General features: G+C 36.8%; 1 protein-coding gene across 3 annotated transcripts in view; it reads right to left on the bottom strand.

Moving 5' to 3' along the window:
- LOC103099050 (alpha-aspartyl dipeptidase-like) overlaps positions 1-12708 on the bottom strand; it is a 43444-nt gene that overhangs the window by 30394 nt on the left and 342 nt on the right. For all 3 annotated transcript variants that reach the window (XM_056807897.1, XM_007501906.2, XM_056807896.1), the window contains exons 2-3: positions 8993-9081; positions 7770-7844 (exon numbers count right to left, since the gene is read on the bottom strand). In XM_056807897.1, coding sequence (XP_056663875.1) covers positions 7770-7844; positions 8993-9081 — 164 coding nt within the window. The remainder of the gene's footprint in view (positions 1-7769; positions 7845-8992; positions 9082-12708) is intronic.

Below are 12708 nucleotides of genomic sequence, written 5' to 3'. Positions count from 1 at the left end.
CCTGATGTTCTTGAACAAGGGGGCAAAATAGACATTGAAAGAGTTCATAGAACACCCTCTACACTAAATCCTCAAAAGACCACTCCAAGAAAGGTAATTGCCAAATTCAAGAGATTCCAAGCTAAGGAGAAAATTTTACAAGAAGTTAAAAGGAGACAATTCAGATATCAAGGAGCACCAATCAGGATTACACAAGATCTGGCAGCTTCCAAACTAAAGGGCCACAAAGCTTGGAACATGATATTCAGAAAGGCAAGAGAATTGGGTCTTCAAACAAGGATCAACTATCCATCAAAACTGACTATATACTTCTAGGGGAAAGTATGGGCATTCAACAAAATAGAAGATTTCCAAGTATTTGTAAAGAAAAGACCAGAACTAAGTGGAAAGTTTGATATCCAAATACAAAGATCAAGAGAAAAATGAAAAGTTAAATATGAAAGAGAGGGAAAAGGGGAAAAAATTTTTTTATTCAAACTTTCTTCTTTAAGGGCTTCAATAAGATAAAATTATATATATATTAGTATATGGGGAAAATGTTATTTGTAACTCTCAAAAATTATATTCACTATTATAGTAATTAGAAGAATCATTAACAGGAATAGATTGGGATAATAAGTGTGATAAGATGATATGCAAAAGAAAAAGAAAAAGGGGAGGGGGGAATCGAAGATGGCATCGAGAGATACTTGAAGAAATAAAATAATTAGGATAATCTTTATCACATAAAGATACACATGAAAAGGGGAGGGGAAGAATACTCTTATAAGAAGGAGAAAATGAGAGTGCTAATAGGTAATACCTAAACCTTACTCTCAGTGAAATCAATTCTGAGAGGGAAGAGCATCTAGATCTATTGGGGTCTTGAATTCTATTTTACCCTACAGGGAAAGTAAGAAGGGAAAACTAAGGGGGGTAGGGAGAAGGGAGTACAAAAAGGGAGGGAAAGAGAGGCAGGAGGAAACTTAACAGACCCTCAAAAAATAAGAAGGGAACAAAAATGGAGGGGGCAGAAAGGGAAGCTTATTAAGGGCAGGGATTAGGGGGACTGATTAAAAACAAACCACTGGTTTAAAAGGATATAGCAAAAGAAGGACAGAACTAGGAGGCGATATCAAAATGCTGGGGAATACACAAGTGGCAATCATAACTTTGAACATGAATGGGATGAATTCACTCATAAAATGAAAAGAAATAGGAGAGTGGATTAGAAATTAAAATTCTACCATACGTTGTCTGCAAGAAACACACTTGAGACGGGTAGACATTGTGAATTTTTAAATCTCCATCTTGCTTGGTCTACCACCCAAAATTATGCACACCCACACTACATGGGCATGTGCTAGTCAATGACAAATCAGAAATAACTAACTGCCCACCTAGGCTATCCTAAGCCAAGCTTGAGTCACCATTGGCACTTGTGAGGCACAGGAAGTAAGGTAGGGAATAGCCTCTGGAATTTGCTCACTTTCTGTGGGGAGAGCGAGGCAGCAGTTTGTGCTAGGAGCTTGAGGAGGGAGGAGGCCCGCAGACAGTTTTCCTTCAGATTGGTCACGTGAGTCAAGGACTGATTCTCTTCTCTACCTTGGCCTTAGGGCCTAAACTCCCTCTGGCTCTGCCAGAAGGTTGAGTTAACCTTTTTCCTTTTCTTCCTCTCTCCTTCACTCCCTGTCCTTTTTTCTTACTCCCATTGTGATTAAAACACCATAAACTCCATTCTGACTTGAGTGTTTCATTTTAGGAATTTCATAAGTAAATTCATTGGCAACCATAGTTTTAATATTATAACAATCTTTAAAGGTGATTTTCACCATAACAACATTCACAAGGTTAGAATTAAAGGTTGGAGCAAAACCTATTGGACCTCAACTGATAGAAAGAAGGCAGGAGTTGCAGTCATGATATCTGACAAAGCCAAAGTAAAAATAGATCTGATTAAAAGGGATAGGGAAGGTAACTACATCCTGATAAAAGGCAGTATAGACAATGAGGAAATATCAGTAATCAACATGTATGCACCAAATCGTATAGCATCCAGAGTTCTAAAGGAGAAACTAGTGAAGTTGAAGGAAGAAATAGATAGTAAAACTATACTAGTGGGAGACCTGAACATACAATTATCAAATTTAGATAAATCAAATAAAAAATAAATAAGATAGAGGTAAAAGATGTGAATAAAATCTTAGAAAAATTAGAGTTAATAGATATATAGAGAAAAATAGGGACAAAAAGAAATACACCTTCTTTTTAGCAGGACATGGTACATTCTCAAAGATTCACCATATACTAGGTCATAAAAACATGGCAAACAAATGCAGAACACAGCAGAAATAATAAATGCAAACGTTTCAGATCATAAGTCAATAAAAATAATAATCAGTAAGAGTACATGGAGAGGCAAATCAAAAAATTTTGGAAATTAAATAATATGATTCTCCAAAATCGGTTAGAAAGCAAATCATAGAAACAATAATTTCACTGAAGAAAATGACAATGAAGAAACATCCTTTCAAAATCTATGGGATGCAGCCAAAGCAGTACTCAGGGGAAAATTTATATTCTTGAGTTTATATATTAACAAATTAGGGAGAGCAAAGGTCAATGAATTGGACATCCAAATCAAAGAACTTGAAAGCAAACAAATCAAAAATCCCCAGATGAAAACTAAATTAGAGATCCTAAAAATTAAGGGAGAAATTAATGAAATCGAAAGTGAACAAACTATTGAACTAATGAATAAGACTAGAAACTGGTATTTTGAAAAAACAAACAAAATAGACAAAGTACTGGTTAATCTCATTTAAAAAAGGAAAGAAGAAAACCAAATTAACAGTATCATAGATGAAAAGAGAGACCTCACCTCTAAATAAGACTAAATTAAGGCAATCATTAAAAACTATTTTGCCCAATTATATGGCAACAAATATAGTAATCTAGTTGATATGGATGAATATTTAGAAAAATATATTGCCTAGATTAACAGAAGAAATAGAATTCTTAATAATTCCACATCAGAAAAAGAAATTGAACCAGCCATCAAAGAACTCCTTAAGAAAAATGTCCCAGGGCCTGATGGATTCACAAGTGAATTCTATCAAACATTCAAAGAACAACTAAACCCAATATTATACAAACTATTTGACATAATAAGCAAAGAGGGAGTTCTTCCAAATTCCTTTTATGACACAAATATAGTACTGATTCCAAAGCCAGGCAGTTAAAAACAGAGAAAGAAAACAACAGACCAATCTCCTTAATGAACATAGATGCAAAAACCTTAAATAGAATACTAGCAAAAAGACTCCAGCAAGTGATCACAAGGGTTATGTGAATCTTAAAAATTCTCAGACCCTACTTCAGAACACTTGGTTGACTATTCCCCATTTTAAGCAATGAAGGGACTTAGTCAGGAATGTGAGAACTCTACTCCACCCATACTTAAGCATACTTTAGGGGAAGATAAAGTTGTAAACTCTTTACTGAACAATGAAAAAGTACTTAACTCATACTTATAGTAAAGCAAAAGCCTTAAGCTAAATCTATTTTTAGATCTAATACAAAAAGGTGCTAAGTACCTATGAAGGTCAAATTAATCACTAAAAGGTCAAGCAACTTGCAAACTTGCAAGGGGCAAAGAGGTGTGAACTTACTCAGAAGTTTTAGTCTACTCAGGTGTGAATTAAGAATGGTCTGTCCTTTGGAAAACGTCTACTGTGATTGGTAGATTTGAGAACTTAGGGGAGGTGACATAGGAGAAAATTCTCTTTAAAAGGAACTCTCTCTGAGAGAATGGGTGGGCTGGCTGAAAATTCAGTTTGCCAAAGCTGAATTGGAGCTCGGACTAGTTGGAGTAGCTGGGTCTCTCTGAACACTAGAATCTTGCTTGGGACAAATCTTGTGGTGAGTGGATTAAAGAATGACTGATCTCTCTTTGGGCTTGGGCCAAGGCTGGCCTAGTCTGGCCTGGGCTGGCCTACCCCTTTTCTCATTATTTTCTCTTATTCTCTATCTCCCTTTTATTAATTCCTTAATTTGTATTAATTAAAAAACCCAGCTGACTTGGGTATAGTTCATATTTGGGAATTTTTCCCTGGCGATCACTTTATATTTAACTCAAGACAATATCTTGAAACCATATTCCCAGGGTCACAGTTTATACCAACCACTCTTTTAATTATAACAGTTATTCATTATGATCAGGTAGGATTTATGACAGGAATACAAGGATGGTTCAATATTGGGAAAATCATCCACATAATTGACCATATCAACAAGCAAACCAACAAAAATCACATGATTATCTCAATAGATGTAGGAAAAGCCTTTGACAAAATACAACATTCATTCCTATTGAAAATACTAGAAAGTATAGGAATAGAAGGTCCTTTCCTAAAATAATGAACAGTATTTATCTAAAACCATCAGCAAACATCATCTGCAATGGGGATAAACTAGAAGCCATCACAATAAGATCAGGAGTGAAACAAGGATGCCCATTATCACCTCTATTATTTAACATTGCACTAGAAACACTAGCAGTAGCAATTAGAGAAGGAAAAGAAATTGAAAGTGTTAAAATAGGTGATGAGGAGATCAAACTATCATTCTTTGCAGATATGATATTCTACCTAAAGAATCCTAGAGAATCAACTAAAAAGCTAGAGGAAATAATCAACAACTTTAGCAAAGTTGCAGGATACAAAATAAACCCACATAAGTCATCAGCATTTCTATATATCTCCAACACATTTCAGCAGCAAGAATTAGAAAGAGAAATTCCATTTAAAATCACCCTAGACAACATAAAATACTTGGGAATCTATTTGCCGAGACAAACACAGACACTATATGAACACAACTACGAAACACTTTCCACGCAATTAAAACTAGATCTAAAAAATTGGGAAAGCAGTGATTGCTCATGGGTAGGACGAGGTAACATAATAAAAATGACTATCCTACCCAAACTTATTTATTTATTTAGTGCCATACCCATCGAACTACCAAAAAACTTTTTTACTGAATTAGAAAAAAACCATAACAAAGTTTATTAGGAAGAACAAAAGATCAAGGATATCCAGGAAAATAATGGGAAAAAAATGTGAAAGAAGGTGGCCTTCTAGTCCCAGATCTCAAACTATCTTATAAAACAGTGGTCATCAAAACAATACAGTACTGGCTAAGAGACAGAAAGGAGGATCAGTGGAATAGACTTGGGGTAAGTGACCTCAGCAAGACAGTCTTTGATAAGTCCAAAGATCCCAGCTTTGGGGACAAAAATCCACTATTTCATAAAAACTGTTGGGAAAGTTGGAAAACAGTATGGGAGAGATTAGGTATGGAGCAACATCTCACACCCTACACCAGGATAAACTCAGAATGGGTGAATGACTTGAACATGAAGAAGGAAACTATAACTAAATTAGGTGAACATAGAATAGTATACATGTCAGATTAAAACCAAGCAAAAGTTAGACAAATTAAAAATTTTTTGTACAAACAAAACAAATGTAACCAAAATTAGAAGGGAAGTAACAAATTGGGAAACAATCTTCATAACAAAAACCTCTGACAAAGGTCTAATTACTCAAATTTATAAAGACCTAAATCAATTGTACAAAAAATCAAACCATTCTCCAATTGATAAATGGGCAAGGGATATGAAGAGGCAATTTTCAGTTAAAAAAATAAAATTTATTAATAAGGACATGAAAAACTGTTCTAAATCTCTAATAATCAGAGAGATACAAATCAAAACAACTCTGAGGTACCTCACACCTAGCAGATTGGCTAACATGACAGCAAAGGGAAGTAATGAATGCTGGAGTGGATGTGGCAAAGTCAGGACATTGATGCATTGCTCCTGGAGTTGTGAACTGATCCAACCATTCTGGAGGGCAATTTGGAACTATGCCCAAAGCCATAGCACTGCTGGGTTTGTACCCCAAAGAGATAGTAAGGAAAAAGACATGTACAAGAATATTCATAGCTGCGCTCTTTGTGATGGCAAAAAATTGGAAAATGAGAGGATGCCCTTCATTTGGGGAATGGCTGAACAAATTGTGGTATATGTTGGTGATGGAATACTGTTGTCTTCAAAGGAATAATAAACTGGAAGAATGCCATGTGAACTGGAACGACCTGCAGGAATTGATGCAGAGTGAAAGGAGCAGAACCAGGAGAACATTATAGTCAGAGACTGACACACTATGGTACAATTGAATGTAATAGACTTCTTCATTAGTGGCAATGCAGTGATCCTAAACAACCTGGAGGGATCTATGAGAAAGAACACTATCTGCATTAAGAGGAAAAACTGGGAGTAGAAACACTGAAGAAAAACAACTGCTTGATTACATGGGTCGAGGGGATATGGTTGGGGATGTAGACTCTAAATGGAACATCCTAGGGCAAACATCAACAACATGGAAATAGGTTCTGATCAAGGACACATGTAATACCCAGTGGAATTGCGCGTGGGCTACTGCTGGAAGGGTGGGGTAGGGGAGGGAGGGATAGAATATGATTCTTGTAAGCAAGGAATAATGTTCTAAATTGAGTAAATAAAATTAAAAAAGAAAAAATATTCCTTCTCTATCTCCCACCTTTCCCACTAGAAAATCTGCATTCTAAGTCCATCACTGCTTTGCCAGAAAGTAGAAGATATTTTTAAAAATTCTATTGTTTTTTTTCAATCAGCAAAAAAATCTACCTCATTCCACATTTCTATTCCCCTCCCCACAATGAAAAAGAAAAACAAAACCCCTATTAGAAATAGGTATAGTCAAGCAAAACAAATCTCCACATTCACCATGTTTAAAAAAAGTCTCATTTGGCAATCACAGTCCTCCATCTCTATATTAAGAGGGAGGTATCATCTGTAATGGCTGGCCAGTAGGGTAATCAGAGTTTCCAAGTCTTTCAAAGTTGTTTGGCTTCACAATATTGTTGTCTTTGTATAAAAGTTCTGGTTCTATTTAGTGTACTCTGTATCAGTTCATACAAAGTCTCAGGTTCATATGAAGCCATCCTTTCATCATTTCTTATAGTACAACTGTACTCCATCTTTTTTATATCACAAATTGTTTAGATATTCTCCAAATGATGTTCACCTCCACAGTTTCTAATTCTTTACTTCAAAAAGAGCTATATTTTTGTACACACTTAAGAGTTGGTTTTACTTGGAGCTAATCCCTCTCTTAATCTACCTTCCCTCTAATTTTCCCTCCTCCCTTTTCCCTATTGAATGAAATGATTTTTTATCCAACTCTGTGTATATGTGTTCTTCCCACCTTTGATCAGTTCAGATGAGTGAGCCATTCCCTTCATCCTTTCCTCCTTATTTGTATTAGCCAAAAGATGTAAGAAAATTTCCCATAACCTTTTTCTGCTCCTTGTATATTTCTCTTTCCCTCTATTCTTTTAAAATCACCAGGAAAGAACAGAATCACTCACAGGAATTGTTAAGTTCCAAAATGAAGATATAAAATTTCTAACTGCTTCTCTCTAATAAGCAAATAATTTTACTTTTTACTTCTTCAGGAAACAAAGCTTCCTATCCAAAACCTCTCTACCCGGAAGCTGCTAAATTATAACTTGAAATTACAGAGTGGTCTTCTTAGTCATACCTTTACAATGGCCCCAGCTCTACTACCTTAGATATTTAACTGTTTTCTTAAAGACCTATTATAATTTAGAACCTTTAAAAACAAAATTTAAAAGAAAATTTAAGTCTTATAAACTAGATTCAAGATTATTTTACCACTTACCTACAAATATGGCTTCAGATTTTCTTATAGCTTCCACAGGATCAGAAGATTCATGAATGCTGTCTAGCCCATATCCTTCAATTCAAAACAGAATTTGATTTATTCACATCTGCTATGACTTCTGCATACACAAGAGGCAACATCTTTAATCATTAGAAACTGGCAGAGAAAAGCTATTAGCTTAGCTATCTTCTTACCCTCAGCTTTATAAGATAGCTGAAATACTGGATGTTAGTGCCAGGCCTTCTGGCACTTCAGGGTAAGTTAACCCCATAAGGCCTTAATGTGTTAAATTATAAAATGACTTATTAACAATGTGAAGATAAACATGAAACTGACCTGAAAACCATTTTTATTTTTTTTAATCTAGACCTCTGATTTCAACTATTTGGGAAACTAAAATTCTCCCTTTTGACTGACAATTCATCTTTAACTTAGTTTTAGAAAATTACCCAGAGTTCTGAGTTTAAGCGACATCCTTGTAGTTACCCATCCAGTATGTGTCAGCAGACTCTTGGAACCCAGTTCCTTCTAACTCCAAGATGACCTCTATTCACTGATATACTACTTCTTTTATGTATACTTTTTTATTTTATTTTTTTGCTTTTTACTTTTCATTCTCTTTATTGCCAACAGTTTTAAATGGTCAACATCTCCCCCAAAAGTTTGGATGATAAATACGGCACTTTAGGCTGTAATAAATAAAAAGTTTATTAACAAGGAATGCACTTCTCCAGCAATAAGTGTGGGTAATTTTTTGTCTTGAAAAATTAAAGAAAAAAAATATGGCCATAGTTCACAGTTAAGCAGCCCAAAGCAGCTCCAGTTACAGCCATTCAATAATGTGGGAGCTTTCTCCCCTCCCTCCCCCTTCAGGAAGTATATTCACAGTTCCAAGTTTTCTGACTGAAATGTTCTCCACAGAGAGAAGTTAAAAGTCAATGCATTTTTGCTGAGAAATATTATTACTAGCAATTCTGAGATTAAAGGTCAAAATTACTTCCTAGGAAAGTCCTCAGCTATATTTTGGAATAGGGAAAAAAGGAGAAAACTATTCCTAGATTTCAGTTCAATTTTTAGAGAAGTCTGCCAAATACTTGGATTCCCAGCGTATTTTGCATAAGCATGATATATGGTGGTTATATTGACTGATAATTAAATCACTAAAATTTAGTAATTACTAACATTCTGTATAGTCTGCAATGAGGAAAGTGGATTTTTACCTAAGGTTTCAAATTTTTCTCTTGCAGTCTTGGCATAGGCATCTCGATCATAAAGTGCATATGGAATAAAAAGAACTCGATTCACTTTTCTGGGGGATGGAGAAAGCAAGAAAAAAATTTTTGCCAGAGAAACTTTCACAGAATTTAGCAGTAAATATTTCTTAGTTCTTGCTGTGAATAAATCTGATTTATGGTTCTGACCTAAGAGAAATGTACATCTTGGATCTGTTTATAGAGAAGTTACTCTGCAGAACTAAAAAAGCAGGCTATACTTCCAAGCTTGACCCTGAAACTGAGATATTCATCACATGTAAATAATTCTTAAATGCAAAAATGTGTCAAAATCTGGAGGAAGATTTTTCTCTTATTCCCAAGTGAAAGGAAAAATCTTTTTTTTTTTGGAAAGGGCTGATTTTAGGATTTCTTCCCAACTCATCTATAGAGATGTGCCAGTGTTCTTGCAAAAGATACCTCCCCTGGTTGCTCTGAGGATAATATGAAATATTGCATGTCAAAGTGCTTTGCAATCTGGCTTCAAACCTCATCATTCTACTTAAATTGCTCTCTTCAAAATGACTAATAATCACTTCCTGCTACATCTAACCACCTTTCCTCAATCCTCAACCTTTTGGACCTTTCTGTAGCACTTTACATTGCTGACTGTTCTTTTTCCTGGATATTCTTTTGTTTTTTGTTTTTCTTTTCAACTGCTCTTAGTTCTCTTCATTCCTAACTGGCTACTTTTCTGGGCTATATCTTGATATCACATCCCTCCCCAAAAGTGGTTCTACCCCTCTGTCCAGTCATGAGCCTTCTATTTTCTATTTATTCTCTGATTGGATATTCTCACAAGCGCTCACCATTTAAATTATTATCTTTATTTTGATGATTCTGACATATGCATCTATCTGTCTATATAGAAACTGTATTAATAGTTAATTTGTGTTACTATTTGTGGTTGAACTATCTAACTGGAATGTACTCTGGCTTGACTGTGACTGGAGAACTGCTAAGGGAACCTGAGGCTGCTTGGTTGCAATGAAGATAGAAATGAGATACAGAGAGATGCTGCCACAAAGATAGAGAGAAATGATACAGGGAAATGCTCTGGGGTTTGCCTACTGATCTCTATTGATGGCTGATGGATCAATTTTCTCCTACCTTCTTCCTCCCTTACTCCCTCCCTTAACCACCCACTTCTGGAAGCCTTTTGCCTTCCTCCCTCCTCCCTGAATGGACTATAAAGATACTCTTTTTCCTTTCTCAGGTAAGGGGTTTATTGGGATAACAGGATGGGAAACTGAGGTAAGAGGGATGAGGGTTTCCCTAAAATAAAATAAGAATTTGAGGGTTTGTGAAATCAGTCCAGTAACAACTGTGACAGAGGGACAGTTAAAGAGATGGATGGAGGACAACTATTTAAAATCTTCTTTCTTCTTCACAAAGTCACCAAGGTCTCTCAGCCTAATTTCAAAAGCCCTTCCTCCTTCTCTCCCCAAGGGTCCTTCAGCCTGGGACAGAACTAACAAAGATCAGTTCAGCTTCTTCCCCCTGGCCAGCTTCAACTCCCAGAGCCAGAGACAGAAAGAATCACTGCAATGCCTCCTTTTGTCAAAGTCAAAAAGCCAAGCCTCCTCAGTTCAATAACCCCCCCAGAGAGAGTCCCAAAGTCCCAATTTCTCTCCTCTGGTCAGGCTCCTCCAACTGCCTCTCCTGGGAACATTCCTTTGGAACCTTCTTCTTCATTTTTGCAGATCAGGTCCCCAGCTTGTTTCTTGCATCTTGACTTGTCCTGCAAAACCTCTCTCTTCAAGTCTCTACCACAAAATGAAAGTGAAACCCTTGAGATCTGATTTCAGGAATCTAGTAACATTCTACTTGAATTCCCAAATAATCTTTCTTCTGCATTGTAGTTATTCTTTGAAATCCTACTTAGGAGTTCTCTTGTTTTAACTTAAAATGCAGATTTACAAAGAAGAGAATGCCTTAACCTTATACTAGTAATTTCTACTCCACTGTAAAGTAGTTTCAGATGAAGGTCAGGATTTTTACGGGGGAAGGGGCAAAAGGGGAGAAAGAAAAATCAACATATTCTGAAGAGGGGAAGAGGAAGTAAATGAAGGACAAATAATAAAGGGGAGAAAAGCAAAGAAAATTAAAAAGACATCTGAGCGTATCTTCATAATCTATTTACCTGGCCCTAATTATCTCCAATCAATGTTCAAAGATTCAACTATTTCAACAGGTCTGATACAGGGTCCAATCCCTAAACAACTGGACATAAAAGTACAACTTCTGAAAGAATATACAAATTCTCTTTATCAGAGATTCTGCACTATCAGCAGGTGTCCAAGATAAAAGGACATTTATGCTCATGCAATAGGCACTTATCATAAATAGTTATCTCTAAAGCTAAGTGGACAAATACTATTCATATGGCCTTAAAGAACTCCCAAACCCTGCCAAGTAGCTCTACACAATCAAAAGAACAGAGAAACAATAACTAGTTGATTAGAATGGAGCCACTTTTCATATAAGACATATGAGCTGCTTAGAGTCACAATGAGAAAACTCCTCACATCAACTTTTGGGCAAAAACCAGGTCCTTGGTTGGGGGTCTCTAGAGAGCAAATACAAGTGGTTCAGTTTCCCTGTCATTAAGGACTAGGATCAATTCCTTGAAGTCTGCTCAGAAAAGAGCAAAACTAGGCTTAAAGTAGTAGCCCCCCCCCCATTTAACATATCATTAGCATTCCATTTATATTGAGCTTAGCTTCCCCCAGTCAGCAAAGCAGATCAAGGATAAAGTGATGTCAGTTCCCTGAAGGCACAGGGAAACACGGCCACCTACCATAGTTAAGATAAAAAGCATTCCTGAGAACCCTTACTTTCACTCAGACCTGTCTAGACTCTTACCTTTCACTCAAACTCTCTAAACCTATTTCTCTTTACTCTCTCTCCCCATCCCTTCACAGAACACACCTCCTTACCTTAATTACTTAATAAGACCTACTCTTATCATAAGTCTTAACGTCTTATCTTTACAAATTCTTGGGACTGTGTAATATTTTTGCAAATGAAGGATTAGGTTCAAAAATTCTCTGGGCCATTTCCCACATTTCACTTGGAGGAAGGGACAATAAAGAAAAATGACTATAGGTTTCCCTTTCTGAGTTAATGATGCTAACATAAAGATACGAAAAGGGCACTACAACTCAATGCGAAGTCATGAGAACATATTCCTTAGGCAACTTTCAGCTACACCCTTTTGGGACAAGTTAGGGGCCCCTTCTGGGACAGTTTAAGGGGCTCTTCTGAGAGAGGTTATGGGGACCCTTACGGTACACGTTTAGGGGAATCTCTTCAGAAAAAGGTTTAGGAGATCCTTCTAAGGCCGTTTCGGGTACTCTTCCTGGACAATTAGGCTCCCTTCCGGGACAAGTTTTTAGGTTAGGTTTGGGGACCCTTCTGGGGCAGGTTGGTCGGATTAGGAACCCTTCCGCGGACAAGTTAAAGTCTCTTCTGGGCTAGGTTGCAGTCCCTTGAGTTTTGGAATGCCCTTGGGGCTCTGCCGAGGCACAGGGAAAGACCCCCACTCCCCACCAACAGATCGCAGTCGCAGGGGCACAGGAGAGTTCCAGGGGTCTGGGGAGGAGGACGCAGGTCGAGATTCCTTGCACAACCTCGCCGCCTACAGCCCCTATTCGCCGGACCCT

The sequence above is a fragment of the Monodelphis domestica genome, chromosome 8 (assembly GCF_027887165.1).
Source record: "Monodelphis domestica isolate mMonDom1 chromosome 8, mMonDom1.pri, whole genome shotgun sequence".
Lineage (NCBI taxonomy): Eukaryota > Metazoa > Chordata > Mammalia > Didelphimorphia > Didelphidae > Monodelphis > Monodelphis domestica.
This window is presented reverse-complemented; position numbering and strand designations above follow the sequence as displayed.